This window comes from Notolepis coatsorum, assembly GCF_963971535.1.
Source record: "Notolepis coatsorum genome assembly, chromosome: 10".
Lineage (NCBI taxonomy): Eukaryota > Metazoa > Chordata > Actinopteri > Aulopiformes > Paralepididae > Notolepis > Notolepis coatsorum.
The window spans coordinates 33,667,384-33,686,552 of NC_140174.1; the positions used below are offsets into that span (position 1 = coordinate 33,667,384).

At 50.4% G+C, this 19,169-nt stretch overlaps 1 protein-coding gene across 1 annotated transcript in view; it reads left to right on the plus strand.

Moving 5' to 3' along the window:
- Window positions 1-429: 429 nt before the first annotated feature.
- Window positions 430-19,169, plus strand: part of LOC311236282 (uridylate-specific endoribonuclease C-like) — a gene marked incomplete at its 3' end in the record, with an annotated part of 38,345 nt that continues 19,605 nt past the window's right edge. Inside the window, exon 1 of the mRNA XM_084323962.1 lies at window positions 430-482. Coding sequence (XP_084180088.1) covers window positions 472-482 — 11 coding nt within the window. The 5' untranslated portion in view covers window positions 430-471. The remainder of the gene's footprint in view (window positions 483-19,169) is intronic.

Sequence of the window (19,169 nt, forward strand, 5' to 3'; positions counted from 1 at the left end):
AACCCAAACTCTAACATTTAATGCTGAGTCAGAATGGCATACATCTCGTTCCAGTTCACATGTATTTCAGAAAATGCATTACCTTTGATTGCTAGTACATGATAATGTTACCTTATCTATTCTTTCAACTGGATTTTTATGTTTTTCAATTTCCATCAAGGACAAGTCTTCTTATTGAGAGATAGATAGAGATAGATTTGGATAAATCATGATTTTTTAAATAGTATTTTTTTAAACGGTATAAAGATCAGGTGTTATCAATAATAACATAATAGCCGCTGTGTAGGCTAGTTTATAGGAACCGCCCGGCCGGTGACTGAGCCAATGGGCTAGGTTTGGAGGCGTTCCTATAGATACTGGAATTGGCCAGTTCCTTTAGAAACTTTTTGACTGACGTGTGGAATAACTGTCTTCATGACAGGTCCCTGATGGATGTGAAGAGAAGTTCATTTTTATCTGAACGAAGTCATTATGGCAAGAAGGTAAGATTTTGATGTAGAATTGCAATGTTTTATTACTGGCACATTTTTTCTTTATTTTTTCTTTCTTACAAACTGCAAAATATGTTTCTTGCTTGTAGTTGTGTTCCAATAGAAGACATCTATGGTTTGTAACCGTTTTGCAACAGTACACAGTTTCTTACATACTCATTTGTTGTTGTTGTTTTTGTTTTATAATTTCTTTGGGGGGGAGGTCCCAGACTGCCAAATTTTTTCTTACCTCTAGTGCTGTTCCAGTAGAAGATATCTCTGGTTTGTAACTGTTTTGCAACAGTCTCTTACATAATCATTTGTTGTTGTTTTTTGGGGAGAGGGGGAGTCTCAGACTGCAAAATACTTTCTTGTTTGTAGTTGTGTTCCGGACCGGTATAGAAGAAGACATCTATGGTTTGTAAGTGTAACAGTTTTGTAAAAAGTACTCTCTTCATTGTAAAACACAAAGTCCTCAGTTTCGGCTCAGATAAACAGCTGCTCTTGATTCCACAGAGAAGTTTATGGGTTTGCTCTAAGGGCTGATTTGATTTGATTTGATTTTTATTTAGTATATGTAGCAGTCTGGAAAATATGGTATATTATTCAGAACTGCTGACTGTGTTTATATCCCTTTTTGTACACAAAGACATTCTAACTAGTGTCATTGATTCACACGAACAATGACACAAACGCCCCTGAGATGTCGGACAACGACACCCCGAAGCCCGATGCCAAAGCCGGGCCGTCCCGGGTGACGCAAGGAGGTGACTCGCCGCCCCCGCTCAAAGAGGAAGAGGGGGGAGCCGAGACGGTGCAGACCTTGACCGCCGAAGTGGAGTTCCTAAAGGGTCAACTCCAAGACCAGGCGGAAGCCCTAGACCACCAACACGAACAACTGGAGCAGGCCAGGCACAGAGAGTCGCGTGCCTTGGCCCAAGCCATGATCCAACAGCTTCCTCCAGCGCCCCTCCCAGTGGTGTACGTCCAACGAGAGCGGAAGTGCAGCGAATTTGGAGGGGGGAAAGAGAGAGGAGAGCCGCTGGTGGACGACTGGATCCGAGACATGAAGGTGCATTTTCGGAGCAGCAGAGTGCCCGGTGACGAACAGGCGGAGTTCGTACAGCAGCATCTAAAGGGCGCGGCTAAACGGACAGTGCGCTTCGTGCTAGAAGGGACCGCCCCGGAGCCGGACGCCGTGTTCCGGGTGCTGCAGGAGACGTACGGAGACAAGACCTCGGTCAGTGAACGCCTGAGAGAGTTCCTCGACCGCCGACAAGGAGATGGCGAGACCGTGAGGGAGTTTGCGTATGATCTACAGGAACAGATGCGTCGCATACAGGGCCGGGAACCCCAACGAGTCGCGGATCCTGCCGCCCGGCTGCAGGAGCAGTTTGTGGTAGGCCTGAAGGATGGGATGCTGCGACGGGAGATGAAGAAGTCCATAAAAGAGAACGGAGAGCAGACGTTTCTCGGATTGATGATGGCGGCGATAGACTGGTCGGAGGAGGAGATGGCCCTGCCCCCCAATAGGGGTGGCGCCCAGGCCCTGGTCCACGCCGCAGCCGCAGAAGGACGAGAGGCCCCGATGAGCGGAGACGCAATACAGGGAGCTTTTAAGCGGCTCTTCGCAGGGCAAGAGCGGCTGGACGCACGTCAGGAGCAACTCTTCCAGGCCGTCCAACAGACGCGGGACGCGACCCAGAGAGGCGGCCCCGGACGGCGACGCAGAGACGACGCGCCCGCCGCTAAGCGGGAACTGCCCCGCCGGGACGAAGAGGGCAGGTTGATTTGCTATGCCTGCAATCAGCCGGGCCACATCAGCAGGGAGTGCCCCCGCCACGCCAGCGAGCCCCACCCAGCCCCTGCCCCCACCCCCGAAGTTCCGGGCTCGTCAGGGGACCGACCCGGATCCCGAAGGGCAGTCAACGGCGTCGTAACCGGAGTCGCCGACTCGGCCGCAGGGGGCACTAAGACGCAAGACATGGGGGAATGTCTCACCTTAGACGTCCAGATTGACGGGGTCGAGACCTGCTGCCTCTTCGACACCGGCGCCGAAGTCACCACCATGACCGAAAGCCACTTCCGCAGACACTTCCCGCGGTCGCGGTTGACCCCCTCCAACTGGATCACTCTCTTCGCCGCCAACGGGTTGGAGATCCCAGTGGTGGGGTGTCTCTACGCCGAAGTGAAGTGCCTGGATATGACATTTCCGGGGAAATGCATATTCATACTAAAAGACGATCCAGGCCGAGTGGCCACAGGAGACGCTATCCCGGGACTTCTGGGCATGAACGTGCTCGGCGGGGTAGATGGCCTGTTCAAGGGGATCAAGGGGATGCGGCCGGCGAGCCGAAGACGTGTCGACGCGGGGAGCGTCGCCATCCGCCGTGTGGTCGCCGCCATGGCCCAGGAAGCCCGAGAGTGTATCGCCCCGGGAAGGATGGGGTACGTCAAAGTGGCCGGCAGGGAACCAGTGGTCATTCCCCCGCACAGCGAAGTGGTCGTCCCAGGCCGTTGTGAGATGACAGCGGGGATGCGGCGTCCCGTGATGATAGAGCACACGCCGAGGGCCAACCTGCCTCCCGGACTATTGGTGGCGAACGTGGTGGCATACGCCCGACAGGGGAGAGTGCCTGTGCGGGTGTTGAACCCGACCAACGTCGAGATGGTGCTCCGACCCCGGGCCAGGTTGGCAGAGATCCACTGCCCCCGTCAGGTACGGCCTAAGGAGAGAGTGACCGTGGAGGAAGTGGAAGGAGGCGTCCGAGTGACGGCGATTCAGACTCGGGACCGCCCGCCAGAGGCGGAGCCGGACGGGAAGACCCGCGGGCTCGCCGTGGACGTACAGGCGAACCTGCAGGATCTCACACCGGCCCAAGTGAGTCGGCTGAATCAAGTATTGGAGAAACACAAGGCGGTGTTCTCCGTTGACGACGGGGACTATGGTTACACAACCACGGTCACACATTACGTTCCCACTGGTGACGCACACCCGGTCAAGCAACGGCACCGCCGAATACCGCCCCACGTGTTCCAAGAAGTAAAGAGACACGTGCAAGATCTGGTGGACCTGGGTGTCCTGGTAGAGAGCTGCAGTCCGTGGGCGTCACCAGCCGTGATCGTCATAAAGAAAGACGGCTCCGTGCGGTTCTGCTGCGATTACCGCCGCCTAAATAACGTGACACACCGGGATGCCTACCCCCTACCTCGTATCGAGGAGTCCCTAGACGCCTTGGGGCAGGCCAAGATCTTCTCCTCGCTCGATCTCACCGCCGGCTACTTCCAGGTGGCGGTGAAAGAGGAAGACCAAGAGAAGACGGCTGTCACGACGCCCTTCGGCCTCTATCAGTGGACTCGTATGCCCTTCGGACTGTGTAACGCACCAGCGACGTTCCAGCGGTTGATGACCGCCGTGCTGGGGGACCTGGCCTTCGACGTCCTACTCGTCTACCTAGACGACGTCTTGGTGTTCGCCAGCGACTTCGAGAGCCACTGTCAGAAGCTGGACCTGGTGTTTGGACGGCTTCGGGAGCATGGACTCAAACTCAAGCCCCGGAAGTGCTTCCTTCTGAAGACCGAAGTCAAGTTCCTGGGACACGTCGTCTCCGCGGCCGGCATACAGGTCGACACCGACAAAGTGAAGGCGTTGGAGGACTGGCCGGCGCCACGCTCAGCGAAGGAAGTGAGGCAGGTGATCGGGTTCCTGTCCTATTATCGGCGGTTCGTGCCCCACTTCGCCCAGGTGGCCCAGCCACTGCACGCCCTGATGGGGAAAGAAAAAAAGGGGTTCGCCAAGGGCCGGCCCGAGGCCTTCAAGTGGACGCCGCAGTGTCAGACGGCCTTCGATCATCTGCGGCAGTGCCTCTTGACACCCCCGGTGCTGGCCTACCCCGACCTCCAGCTCCCCTTCATAGTGACCACCGACGGGAGTTACTTGGGACTGGGAGCGGTACTCAGTCAGGAACAGGAGGGCGTGGAGCGAGTCATCGCCTTTGCGAGCCGAGGCCTGCGTGGGTCCGAAAGGAATGACCAAAATTATAGTGCGTTCAAGCTGGAACTCCTCGCCCTGAAGTGGGCGGTCACCGAGAAGTTCAGAGACCTCCTGATGTACGCCCAGTTCACCGTGATCACCGACCACAACCCGTTGAGACACCTCGGCACGGCCAACCTGGGAGCAGTGGAGCAGCGGTGGAACGCTCAGCTCGCGGAGTATGACTTCGTGGTGCACTACAAACCTGGTCGACTCAACCAGAACGCAGACGCTCTGTCTCGCATGCCGATGCGATCAGAACCTGAAGTGGAAGACACTGAGAAAGACTTCCTAATGATAGCCGCGGCTGGCACCCACACCCGTCAGGGTCTCCAGGAACGGGCCGTTCCATTGTCCGTCCCCGCCCCAGTCGCCCGCGAGGGCTACGTCATGGTCCCAGCGGAGGAAGTGCGGGCCCTGCTGTGCCCTGGGAGACCGACAGAGACGCGGGAGATCTCGAGTGTCGGCGCACGACGGATAACGGCACAGAAGGGGAACAGCGGATATGACTGGGCGGAAATGCGACAGCTCCAGGCGGACGATCCCGAGTTGGGTCCGGTGTGGCGGGCGGTGGCACAGGGGGTCCCCCCCACTAAAGTACAGCTGAAGGAAGGAGACCCGAAATTCCGCAAGTTATACGGGCAGTGGGAACGATTCCGTCTGCATCAGCAAGTGCTGTTTCGGCGCGTAAGCGATCCCCGGGATGGAGAGGAGGTTCTCCAGCTGGTGGTGCCCACAGCCCTACGAAGGAGGATCTACGAGACCCAGCACGAAGATGCGGGACACTACGGGGGACAAGGGACGGTGGTCCTGATGAGGCGAGGTTACTACTGGATCGGAATGGCAGAAGAGGTGAAGCAATGGGTGAAGCAATGCAAGCGATGTGCATTAGCCCGCGACGTGTTCCCTAAAGCCCAGGCACAGATGACCTGCACTAACGTGACGGCACCCATGGAGGTCCTGGCCATGGACTTCACCGTGTTGGAGAGGTCGGTGGGTGGCTATGAGAACGTACTGGTGCTGACCGATATGTTCACCAGATTCACTATTGCCGTACCGACCAAAGACCAGACTGCGAAGACCACCGCCGCTGCCATCATCAAGTACTGGTTCGTGTACTACGGTTGCCCTGCCCGACTCCATGCCGATCAAGGGCGAAATTTCGAGTCGAGCGTCATCAAGGAGCTCTGCCGACTGTATGGGATTTCAAAGAGCCGCACCACGCCCTACCATCCCCAGGGGAATGGGCAGTGCGAGAGATTCAATCGGACAATGCACGACATGCTGCGTAGTCTGCCCGCAGAGAAGAAGCGGGACTGGAAGGAGCACCTACCCGAGTTGGTACTTACATACAATTGCCACGAACACTCCTCCACTGGATACTCTCCCTTCTACCTGCTCTTCGGGAGGGACGCTAGGATGCCCCGAGATGTCCTAGGGGGCAGAGACGTCATTGAGGAGGGGGCGGCAGACCTAGATGAGTGGGTGCAGAGTCACCACGAGCGACTAAAGGCCGCCGCGGAGGCCGCTGAGGCCACGGCGAAGCAGGCATCCCATCGACGCAAGAGAATTTACGACAGGAAGAGCAGAGGTGCACTCCTGCGGGCCGGAGACCGGGTCCTGATACGCGACCACCGAATCCGGGGCCGTAATAAGATACAAGACAAGTGGGAGCCCACGTCATATGTGGTGGTTAAGCAGAGCCACGAAGGGACGCCCGTGTTCACGGTCAGGCCCGAAGCAGGGGGTCCAGAAAGGACCGTGCATCGAGACCAGCTCAAGACCTGTCCCTTCCCGGCTTCTGACCCGGAAGTGCGGGGGAGGGCCCCTCGACAGATCCCGGTGGCACCGCGGAGCTCGTCCGAATCAGACATCGGAGGTGCTTTCGGGCACCGGCGGGAACCGCATCCTAGGGCGTGTAACCACCCCGGTCCCCTGCGGGACGCCCCTGAGGAGGCCGTAAGCGCCGAGTCAGAGGTGGAGTCGACCCCTTCAGGAGAGGAGGGGGAAGGCGGCGGAGACGGAGTCGAAGAGGAGGCCGCGGGCGGTCCATCGATGGCCCCGGAGGGTGAGGCCGTGGTCCAGGACCCGCCGACAGACACTGAGGAATCCGACACGGAATCGGAGGCGGGGGAGGTGGAACCCCCCAGAGTGGAGGCCGCTCGGCCCCAGAGGAGCACCAGAGGTCGGCTACCCGCTCGGTATCGCCAGGACTACGTGCTCAAGAGCGTGTTCGCGGAACAGTGTGTCCAACTCCTGAGGGAGTGTGTAAAACTGTTGGCATAATGTGTAATTGTCAACCGATGTGTGAAACTGTTGGTCTCAGGACCGTTTTCATGCATGCGTTTGTTTTTGTTGTTTTGTTGTTAACTTGCAGAGGACTTAGCAAGTTCAAAGTGGGGGGAAATGTAGCAGTCTGGAAAATATGGTATATTATTCAGAACTGCTGACTGTGTTTATATCCCTTTTTGTACACAAAGACATTCTAACTAGTGTCATTGATTCACACGAACAATGACACAAACGCCCCGTCCAAAGAACATGTGAATACGGATCATAAATGACAGTATTGATTCATATTTTACAGTGCGTCCCCCTTGTGACTGGCAGGCGGGACCAGCAGGGGGCAGTAGCAGGCAGAGAGTGGCGGAGAGAGCTGAGATATGATAAAGGGAGGAGCCGAGCGGAAGTCGCTCTCTTCTCGGCAGTGAACTTGACCACGAGAAGTCACGTCTAACGGGGGAGCTCTAGACAGCCCCGTTGCTGACGTTTATGCCGGAGTGCCCCGTGGAATAGTGACGGGTGATAGGAAGTGCTGGCTAGTGGAGACGATATCCTAGCAGTACCAGTGTTATGATATTATGAACATTAAGTGCAGAGTCAGGCACTAAGGCTCGTGTTATACCTAGTTACAGTGAGCGGTATAGGTAGCGTGCGGCTAAGGATCACAGTAGCATTGCTCGTGTTATACCTAGTTACAGTGACGGTATAGTCTGCGTGCCAGAGACGTACGGGACATCCAAGCAGTCTGCCCGGGCGTCAACAGCTGTCTGCACCGGAGAGCAGCAGCACACCTGCTCCAGGCTGCCTGCAGGACACGGGGAGTTCTTTACCACCAGCAGAGTTCGCCCAGCACCAGCTCAGCCAGCACTGCCTCTCTGCTATAGCTCCGCCTGCTAGCACCTGCGGCGCGAGTGTTCGACGCCATCTTGCCACCAGGACGGTGGTGGAGCGGCGCGGCCGCCATTTTGGTAGAGTAAACATTAGGGCTTCGGCGCCCAGGATCCTATCGTACATTACACAGTGTGTCGCAGCCTACGGGCGAAGCTGGTGTTTGCTAACCACAGTGCATAGGGGTACCCCATAAACATTACATGCCGGCATTAGCATAGGGCTTTTGTTTTGGTAATTGTGGGCCCACACTTTTGGTTTTGTTTCCTTTTCTTTGAGCGTGATACCATGTGTGTGTAATATTACTTTCCCATCTATTTAACCCTTCCCCTCTTGGGGGTAAACGTAACGCTGCCATATAAGTAAAGCCTAAGAAGAGGTATTATTATTGGTACTAGCCCAGACGTGGGTAAGGAGTTAAGTATATTGAAGTCCACAATATCTGGGTCTATTAACTTTGGGTCTGCAATACCTGAGTCTATACTGTGTGGGTGTACAATATAAGTGTTTGCAAGGTATTGAATTACAACTTGAGTAATAGTAGAACTACCTTCCGTGGACCCATTGCTATTAAATATTTGTAGATGACCAGTCTTTAAATAACAGTAAAGGATGTAGATGGGAGTCTTGTGTGTGTGTCTTTCATTATTTCTAACCCTAACCCTAACCCTTTGCTACGGGTAATATATGTAATCGTAACCCCTTGCTATTCTACCTTTTCCATTTCCATTGTAAGGGTTCTGGTCGTCTCACATAAGGGAGGGTACTGCTTGCGGGGGGAACCCAGTTATTTCTCTACCATCCGGTCAGTAGGTGTGGGAGGGAAAAAGGGGCAACTGTGGAGGGTGAGGGTGTGTTGGGGAGTACTGCGGACTACTCCAGAGAGAGGGAGGAAGACCAGAGTACCGGACCAGGTTTGTAAACCCTGGGCCTCATTCACCCCCACTACCAGCCTCCAGTTGACGCTCCGGACCCCAAAGACGGAGGTGCAGCTGGCCAGGGTGCTACTGTGTCTCGCTACCTATTGACCGCACCCCACAGTTCCCACGAAGCAGGGATAATCCACCCTGCTACATATACAATTCATACAAAAGTATAAAAACAAGGGGTACAAGGATAACATGTGAAAGTCTGTCGACTTGTTTCCAACATGGTCCCAAGAAGAATACAATAAATCACAAAGAAAGAGTTAAGAAGTAAGATAGATACAACAAGTAGATAAAATACAATTTTCTGAAAGTTGAGTTTTGGATGGCCCTGGGCAGAGAGTTCCACAGCCGGCAGGCTGTAGACAGAAAGCCATTCTGTGAATAGGAACCCTTTCTAGGCTCATAAACTGAGAGCTGTCCAGACCGTAACTGTTGTCCGTGGACCTGGCCACGCAGGACAATGCGAGAGCATAAATATCTGGGGGCAGATCCATTTAACATTTTATACATATGTCCCAGTTTCAGAAAGGAGACCCTCTGCTCCACAGGGAGCCATCCCACCTCATTGAAGTGACATGGCTCAATATGGGTTCGAGGTGGCAGATTTAGGACCAATCGTATGGTCTTATTTTGGCTGGTTTGTAGCCTGTGTTTACTTTCCACTGTAACACCACTATACCAGTACGTACATGCATAATCATATTGGCTGAGGATCATGCAGTTGGCAAGCAATTTCATAGTTTCCAGTGATAAGAACCTCTTTTTTCTGTGCAAAAATGTCACCCTTGTGTTAACTTTTTTGATCACCTTCAGGGCCATTGTTTTGCCTGAGAGTGTTTGGTTGAGGTCTGCACCCAGGTATTTAACACAGTCTCTAGACTCGACACTGAAGCCATTACAGCTGATCTCAAGTCGGGAACATTCCTTTAATTTATGTTTTGAGCTGAATAGAATTTACTCAGTTTTTCCAAGGTGGATCGATAATCTGTTGTCAACTAACCATTTGTGAAGGCTTTCCAGCTCCCTACTGAGACCGGCTTGAATTTCTGCCGTTTCGTCTCCAGACACCAGAAGTGCTGAGTCGTCAGCATACAGTAGGAGTCTGCAGGATACTGCAGACACCATGTCATTAACATATAGTGAAAAGAGCAATGGAGCAAGGATGCTGCCTTGCGGCACCCCACATGTTATTTCATTATATGAAGATGCAACACCATTTATGTTCACAACCTGGGTCCTCCCAGTCAAGTACGACCTGAACCATCTCACCGACCCATCGTCCATCCCACAGGCTTTGAGCTTCTCAAGCAGGATCTGATGGTCAACAGTATCAAACGCTTTCTGCAGGTCAATCAGAACCATGCCAGTTCGTTTGCCACAGTCCATCTGGGTTCGAATATGGTCAGTGAGATCAATCAGGCAAGCATCCGTAGAATACCCAGGGCGAAAGCCAGACTGGAATTGATAAAGGAGATCTGTCTGTTTAAGAAAATCTGATATTTGATTAAATATGACCTTCTCAAGAACTTTGGAGATGACGCTGAGAATAGAAACTGGACGATAGTTTCCCTCGTTTGTCCTATCTCCTTTTTTGTGTAGTGGAACCACTCTGGCACATTTTAAGTCGTCGGGTATGATACCCTGTTTCAGTGGTAGATTGATGATAACGGACAAACGTGTAAAGTTGTGTTTCCCACATGTGATCCTCACGCAGAAGGATCTCTTTAAATATCATGCTCACCAGAGATGATCTTATCATTTTTCAGAAAATAACTAATTTAAGCATAGAGAAAAGCATAAAAATTTACCAACAATTTCTTAATAATAATAATAATAATAATAATAATAATAATAATAATAATAATAATAATAATAATAATAATAATAATAATAATAATAATAAATTGGATTTAAAGAGGGAAGTGCCTTTCTCAGACTCAAGGACACTTTACAAAGAGAGAGAAGCTATATAAAAGAAAGGGTAAAAATATGAATATATATCTATAGTAACAACAGGAGCAATAAAACAAGTAAAATAAAAAAGTAAGCAGGGTGTTGTCCAATTGGACGAAACAGTAACAAAAAAACTAAACAAAAGCAACAGGATCAGTAGCTTATAAGAAAAGAGTCAGGGGGGAAGGGGGTGGGCTACCGTGTTGCGCAAAGGCAAGTGTGAACAGGTGTGTTTTTAGGTGGGTTTTGAAGAGGTTGATGGTGTCGGAGCCTCGGATGGAGGGGGAGAGGGAGTTCCACAGCCTGGGGGCAGCTACAGAAAAAGTCTCCCAGTGTGGAATGCCTGGTGCGGGGGATGGTGAGGAGGTCGGAGTTGGAGGAGTGGAGGCCTCGTGCTGGAGTGTAGGGGTGGAGTAGGTCGGTCAGGTAGGAAGGAGCCAGCCCATGCAGGGATTTGTAGGTGAGGAGGAGGATCTTGTAGGGGATTCGGTAGTTGATGGGGAGCCAGTGGCGTTTTTGCAGGGTGGGGGTGATGTGCTGCCAGGGTTTGGTGTGCGTGAGGACCCTCGCAGTTGAGTTTTGGACGTACTGTAAGCAATCCAGAACCTTCTTGGAGGCACCAAGAAGGATTCCGTTACAGTAGTCGAGACGGGAAGTGATGAAGGCATGAATAAGTGTTTCCGCTGAGGTGTCGGAGAGTGAGGGGCGGAGGCGGGAAATGGTTCTGAGGTGGAAAAAGGCGGACCTGGTGACAGACTTGGCCGACTATGTCCAAAACCGACTGATTAATGGACTAAGAGGGGACAGCCCTATAGTCTAAAACTCCATGTTTCAATGATTTAGCCTAATCAAAGTGAAAAATGTCCTATAAGGCCTTCTGGTGATTAGTTTATCTCTGAAACAACAACCCTCACAAGGTGACACAAACTAAAGTCAAACGAAGGTTATCACTTTACTCAGCCTTTCTTACTGAGTATGTCCTATATGTTTTTTGGGGGGGGGGGGAAGGTTCCCTTTTAGAATGGTTTATCTTAAAGGAACATGCCAAAAGTATGGGAAATGTGCTTACCGTCTTCTCCAGAGTCGGACAAGGAGATAGATACTCATTTCCTCTCTGTGTTCAGTAGAAAGCTATCCGGCTGCAAGCTAGCCTTACTTACTTTTTTACTTAGGCCTTTTATTCCTTTCGGAACATAGGCCATTGATGAAAAGTTTCGACCCTGTCTGTCTTGAACCATCCTCTCCAGCTGTTTCCACGTCAGTCCCCTCGTCTTGAGTTCCTGCTCAGTGTCTCTTCTCCAGGTGTTTTTGGGTCTTCCTCTGCCTCGCTTGCCTTGTGGGTTCCAGGTTAATGCGATTTTGTGTCTTCGAAGTGTGTGCCCAATCCAGCTCCATTTTCTCCTGGTCAGCTGGACCTCCACTGATTCTTGCTTGGTGCATTCCCACAGCTTGATGTTGGTGATTGTGTTTGGCCAGAAGAGCCTGAGGATACGTCTCAGACAATGGTTGATGAAGGTCTGCAGTTTAAGTTAGCCTAGCTTAGCACACATTAATGGAAGCGGATACAGACCAGCTATCCTAGCTGTTGGCCAAAAACACCTCTCCTGGAGTTTTAAATCAGACTAGTGGTTCGTATCCGCTTCCATTAATTTGTGCTAGGCTAGCTTGCAGCTGGATAGTTTTCCACTGAGCGCACAGAGAGGAAATTGGTATCTACTGTATTTTCTTGTCTGACATTTCCCCATAATGTTGGTATGTTCCATTAACAAAACCTCTCGGATGAGAACATATCCAAATCTAGATGAGTAGCACCCAGTAGAGTGGAAATATCCACCAGGCAGTAGGTCTATACTCTGGAATCAATAGAGGGCTGTTTTGAATAGTATCTAGTATAACTAGATTGAATATTATCTTGTCCAATTAGATTTAATATGATCTAGTCTAACTAGATTGAATATTATCTATTCTAACTAGATTGAATATGATCTAGTCTAACTAGATTGAATAGTATCTAGTATAACTAGATTGGCTGGACACAAAATAGCACACAAGTAGTTCAACAGACCTGGGAGATGCTCTCTCTCTCTCTCTCTCTCTCTCTCTCTCTCTCTCTCTCTCTCTCTCTCTCTCTCTCTCTCTCTCGCTTTCTCTCTTTCACAGTCAGTTTCTCTTTCATTGTTAATAATTAACGGTATCCAGACACACGCGCATACACAGAAAGAACTGCCAACTCTCACGCATACAGTAGAGTGTGAGACTCACACAAATCACTCTTCACACTCTCACAGCACAGCTCCCATTTCTCGCTTAAAATATGTAAATAAAGAGTCTGGCACAGCTCTTTGGCCACGGTTGTCATTAAGTGTCTCCTTAATTAGTGCATAACACCGGTTCCTGACAGGCAGCGAGCGAGCGAACTGGAGACGAAATTGTGCGCGACACTGTCCTGATATGAGGCTGCGCACGTCCGAGTGTGTCTGTGTGTGTGTGTTACCTGGAAGAACATGGGGCAAAGCAGCCTGCGATTCTTGACCAATCAAAAGTGTTTAGGGGCAGGATGTGAGGATTGGTCCGATTCCGCACGCTTCAAGGTACCAATTACCTTCTCGCACCTGAAGTGAGTTCTAATCAGCTCGGTGGAGCCCATATATACTCTGGTGTTCCTAACGTTCTGTGTCGGGTCGTTTTGGATTACCACTGGCTGCTGCTTGTTCCCTCCCGTGTTGTTCCTCGTCTGTTTCTCTCCAGGACGTCTATGGAAGTCGCCGCTGTTGCTTTGCTCTGCCATCCGTTGGATCTGTGCCTCGTTGCCCGCTTTGCGCAATTGCGCCTTGGTGAGTTTGGAACGTACTTTTTGGATACTCTGTTTTTCTTCGCATCTTCCTGACTCGGGACCTTTCTGTTTTTGTGTGTTTGGGTAACACTGAAGATTTGCCGTTTTTGTTTGTACTGGACTCAGCTAAACTTGTGTGTTGGTAACACTGAAGATTAAGTCACTTGTGTTTATACTGGACTCAGCTAAGGAGGACTGGACTGCCTTGTATTCCGTTGGCTTGTTTGTTGACAACTCTCTCTCTCTCCGTTCCTCCCCGAGTTGGATCTTCGAGTAGCTGCAGAGCCGCAGAGTCAGAGGCGCAACGCCACTGTGCCGTCTCTGCACCGTGACGAGCTGCAGAGCCGCAGGCTACTCTGCCAAGAACATTCCCCACTTGTGCCTTTTGTTGTTCTTTCTATTCCCTGTTATTTTGGAAATAAATACGCCCTGGTTTTTGGCTAACTCTGAACTACCTGTCTGTGCCGTGCTGTTGGGGTTGGTAACAAACCATAACACAGGACTCGGCTCGCTGGTTTTAAATTATATGTGATGGTACATTTTGTGTACCAGTATTGTATGTGATTTTAGATTGTCTAATATATTCAATCAATCACCTCTGTGTATGTTGTGCATGTGTGTTTGGATACCGGTAATATAATTATAATGATCACAATTATTTTGATTGATATTGAAAACACGATTATTAAACACGATTACCCATTCATTTGAGAATATCATATGACGACGACTGAATTTGTTTTATCTTCTCAACCAATGGCTGCCTTTCTGTCATCTTCTACAAGTTACTAAAGACTTTTCAAAATAACTACTGTTTGGGACTAAATGAGAGCAACGCGACACAGTGACAAGTTCGAATCACTTCAATTTTTATTTTTTTACGTTTAATTAATTTATCATCTCTCTATATAAACGTAACTAGCTATTCATATCAATCGAAATAACGTTCATCTCCGATATTTAAACATGGTCCCCAAAATGAATGGAAGCTAATGAGGAGCCTGACACCTGGGAGGAATGGGGGTGTTGCAGAGTTGGGGATGTTTAAAAAATATAATTTAATATATAATATAATATAATAATTTGTGCTTCACCTAAAAATTTGGTCAGCAGCCTCCACTGATGTACAGTGTTGTCACACAAAATAACGTTATGAATAAAAATGCGAAATAACATTATATAACGTTGCGTTACAATGTACAGTTTCTAGTTAATCAGTAAGAGTGTACTGTACATACAGAGTTAAGAGTGTACTGTACATACAGAGTGTACTGTACAATACATATAGTTAAATGTACTGTACATACATAGTTAAGTGTGTACTGTACATACAGAGTTAAGTGTACTGTACAATACAGAGTTAAGTGTGTACTGTACATACAGAGTTAAGTGTACTGTACAATACAGAGTTAAGTGTGTACTGTACATAGAGTTAAGTGAGTACTGTACATACAGAGTTAAGTGTACTGTACTGTACATAGTTAAGTGTGTACTACAGAGTTAAGTGTACTGTACAATACAGAGTTAAGTGTGTACTGTACATACAGAGTTAAGTGTACTGTACAATACAGAGTTCTGTATCGTTAAGGGGCTCAGCTTGGCATCACCTTCTGCACTATCTCGCGTACGTGCACGCGTACTGAATAAATTCCACAAATGTACCTCTAATACCAGTATTAGTCTGACCACACCCCTCATCAGCTTACCTTCATAAGCAGGTGTGTGGTCACCTGCTCTCCTCCTTCTCGCTTTCACCACAAGGAAAGTGCCTCGGTAGTACCCCACTTGACGTGTTGTTAGTTGAAAAGAGTTGTGACTGGTTTACATTGTGCTTAACCTTTTCTTCTCTCACTTGTTGTATAAGAAAAGGTTTGGGTCATAATGTATTCCGCGGAGAGTAGACCCGCTAGACCTACTCTCCACCACCGGTTCTCCATTCCCGCCTCCGTCGTGCGCCTCGGTGCTGGGCTGTTGCCACTCTCGTGGTTGCCGACCCAGCCCGGGAGACTGCCGGTGGATAGTTTTCCTCACCGACGAGCCGAGGGTTCGTGCCGTCGCTCCGGCGATGGCCTGATCTCGACTCTGGTTCCTCTGGTTCTGGGGAATCGCCCGTTGATGAACGGGGGATTGTCTTGGAGCCGGAGGATTTGTGACGAAAACTTTTTGCGTCTGCTCGCTCGCGTCGCAAGATGGTGGCGTGCAGACCAGCGTTTCCGTTAGAACATATTCGTGCCGGTCTGAGTGTCCTGCAAGATTTCTATCACCGGACATATTCGAGATATTCCGGTCAGAGTTTTAAACAGCAGTCTATTATAATCACATTTTTATGAGCTAACGAATTCCGTTATAATTGGACATGTGTATTAATTACATCAAGCGAAGAATGAGAAATTGATTTGCAGAATCAAATTACTATCTCTCGCCTCTCAAGTTAGTGCGATACGCTACCAGCATCAAGCTCCCGCTGCAGCAGCTCTGTCACACGCACCCCCAAATTAATCTCGAGTCGACATCGCTTCACCTCGTTGTATCAGACACGTCACACATATCATAATGTTCAACTTCACGTATACAGTCATTAATATATTCCAAATAAAATAAGTCCCTCGATACTCCGTGCTGCTGCTGACTTGAAATAAAATAGACCGATACGCAGTCGGTCCGACACTAAACAGCAGTCTGTTATAATCACATTTTTATGAGCTAACGAATTCCGTTATATTGGACATTTGTATTAATTATATCAAGCGAAGAACTGAGAAAGCAGAGAGACGGCAACATTATCGTGGGTTTGCGTGACGACTCTCTCCACCTCGCAACGACTTATTTGCAAAGAGTATGGCGCTGCAGAGAAGCTGTTCAGCTGTTATTGGCTCTTTTCTGGGAACCGCACAACAGCGCCCCCCACCCAACATTGGCTGAAAATGGCTGAATTGGAGTACTGCTGGAATATTGCATTGTACTGCTGGTACTGCGGCTCTACAGCTTCAGAAAAGTCCGCACACCCAGCACTAAGCTCTCGCCGACAACGTCGTTGTCATTATTAGAAGCAACGAGGAAACAAATGTAATGATCGTTTCGTTCATCGCATAGGCTATTTAATTTTAGCCTATTTTAATACAATTCAAATAATCAAATTGTGCTTAGACTCAGGGAATTATTTTCACCGGACATTAAGACCGGAGAGATAAAATATGTCGGACTTAAACAGATTTTGCCGGTAAAATACCGGTAATTACCGGCTAACGGAAACGCTGGTGCAGACGCGAACGGCCTGGGTTTGGGGAATTGCTGGAGACCAGCGAGGACGCGTCCGACTCTGGATTTCTGATGGAAACTGAAGACTTCATGGAGGAGGCGGACGGGTTCTTGTATGATGGTCCCGTGGAGGAGAGTATCCCTCCTCCGGAGACCCCGGAGGGGGGAGAAATGGCTCCATGGGGCGCCTTGTTCGAGGATGTCGAGGAACCACCTTGGCCTCATCAGCAGGATGCCCTACTGTCAGCCGCATCGGATTGTGGCTCCTTGACCAGTCGCAGCCTGCTGTATGCGAGGGATGCGGGGTCGGTGGAGGAGGGTTCGCAGGGGGAACTGCAGGCCTTGTTTCCCGAGCTCATGGCGGTAGCCGCCACCGCAAACGGTGTGCCGCTGCCATTGCCTGCACCTGTCCCTGATGACCTCATAGGCCATCCCTGGCAGCGTCCCCCAGTGAGAGGGGTGGACGTTGTCTACCCATTTTTCCCATCGATGGGGGCCTATGTTCGTCGGGGTCAGGCGGTGTCCAACATCATGGGACTAACTCCCGCCTACGTACCAGTTACGCGGGTGTCTGGGTTAGTCAAAGGTATGGGGGAGGGCGTACCTCGGCTTGACAATCCGATGGCCGCGCTCCTCTGTTCCGGATATGGTGTGGGAACCCCTATGCAAGCCGGTCCTCCAGGGGAAGTCGGCTAGGCGATTGGCTTATTGGGGTGACCAGTCATTCATCGCTGGTACACAGTCGCTGGCTGCGGCGTCTAACATCGCCCACCTGGCTAGATTTGTATCGGGGATAATGACGGGCGGCACGGATCTGAACGAGGTAAAATGCGATCAGATCACCCAGGCTGCGGGAGCTGTTCTGCACCTTTCCCAGGTGCTGGCCATAGCCATGGGGAAAGTGCGCGCCCTGGCCACCCTGGGCCAGCGTCACCTTTGGCTGGAGCAGGCCCGTGTGCCAGAGAAGAAGAGAGCCCCTCTTCTGACGGCCGCCCTCTCCGACGCTGGCCTGTTCGGGAAGGCCCTGCAATTGATGACCTCAACATGCAGAGAAATGGCAGAGGAGAGATCCGTCCTTCAACCCCATTTTCCGCCTCCCGTCCTTGCCGGTGGGGGCAGAAGGCTTCCGCGACGTCGAGCTGTCTCCGTCGCCGCTACCACTACCTCCACCGCCGCTGCTGGCCCTGCCAAGAGGGCCAGGGGACGAAACGGCGCTTCGGCCACCGCCGGCCCATCCCAGACCGGAGGAGACGGTAGGGAACGTCGTGTCCAGCAGACTGTAACCTATCGTCCCTCCGGGGCTCCCCGGGGTGGCAAGACTCGAGCGGCGCGAGGTGGCAGACGCCGTTAGGAGTGACTTTTTCCCCTTTGTGTCCCCTCCTCTACACCCTTCCCGGCCCCTCTGTGATTTTGTGCCTTACACTTTTTTAATTAATAAAAAAAGTTCCCCGATATAAGGGGGACTGTGTTTGGCCGAACAAACTGTGTGTTTCTTCATACAAATCATATGGTGGGGTTGTGTATATATGAATCTACCCTGTTACGTTGGGGGGTGAGTTGTGTTGTGTTACGGGTTTTAAGCAAGGTCTGCAACTTACACTCGGTAATAGGTTCTATTAGCTTGATGCTCCACATGCAATTAGAACTGGTGTTATTCCATTGCTTTAACTAAGTATATGTGTTTTCACAACGCTGTGTTGTTAGTTGCAGTAATGCTCGTACGCACATTTTTCATGGCCTAGCCATTACTCTCGTTCAGCGTTCTTCCTATGTATGACATAGGCAACGGGTATGGGATTCACGCACAGGCGACTTGTGTTTTGTTGTAAACCCTTTTTTACACTTTGTGGGTAGCAGGCATTGTATTAGCTTATGCTATGCTTGTTCTACCGGAGGTTTTCAAGATGGCTACGGTTGTTTTCTGTGTGTAGGGATAAAAGGTGTGTTTTCGGGAGGGGGTGTCGAATAAACCCCTCCTTTTTCCCACTTGATTGGTTTAGAGGATTTGTTGATCTTTTCTGCTGAGCCAGTCAGGGCCAAGCCAGTGCTTGACAGGGGGGGGGGGGGGGGGGGGGGGGGGGAAGGGGTATTCTACCGACTCCTGTTATGACAGGATCCGGTGGGTTTCCCCGCCTGTTGTAGCGTTGTTGCTATGGCGACGCCTTCCATGAGCTGGTGTCTTAAAGATGTCGAGGTTGGGCGCAGGACTTACAGCCTGCTGCGCCCGTTTATGTGTCAAACTTGAGTCTGTTGGTCACGTGTCTCACAGTTTACATATCTTTTTCTTGACCGTGGTCTCATGTGGGAAGGTGTTTTCTGGGGGAGTCTGGTCTTACACTCTGATTAAAAGGAGTGACTGGATTAAAATCATGTGAAAAACAGGGTTTTTACTCCCAGCTGTGCAGTTGGGTCATACGGGTGATGCCTTTTCTTTATTTTATAAAGAGTTGAATGTGTCTTGATGGATATGAAATGAGGGTCCCTGATGGAAACAAGACTAACGTCTTTCTCAGGTCTGCCTC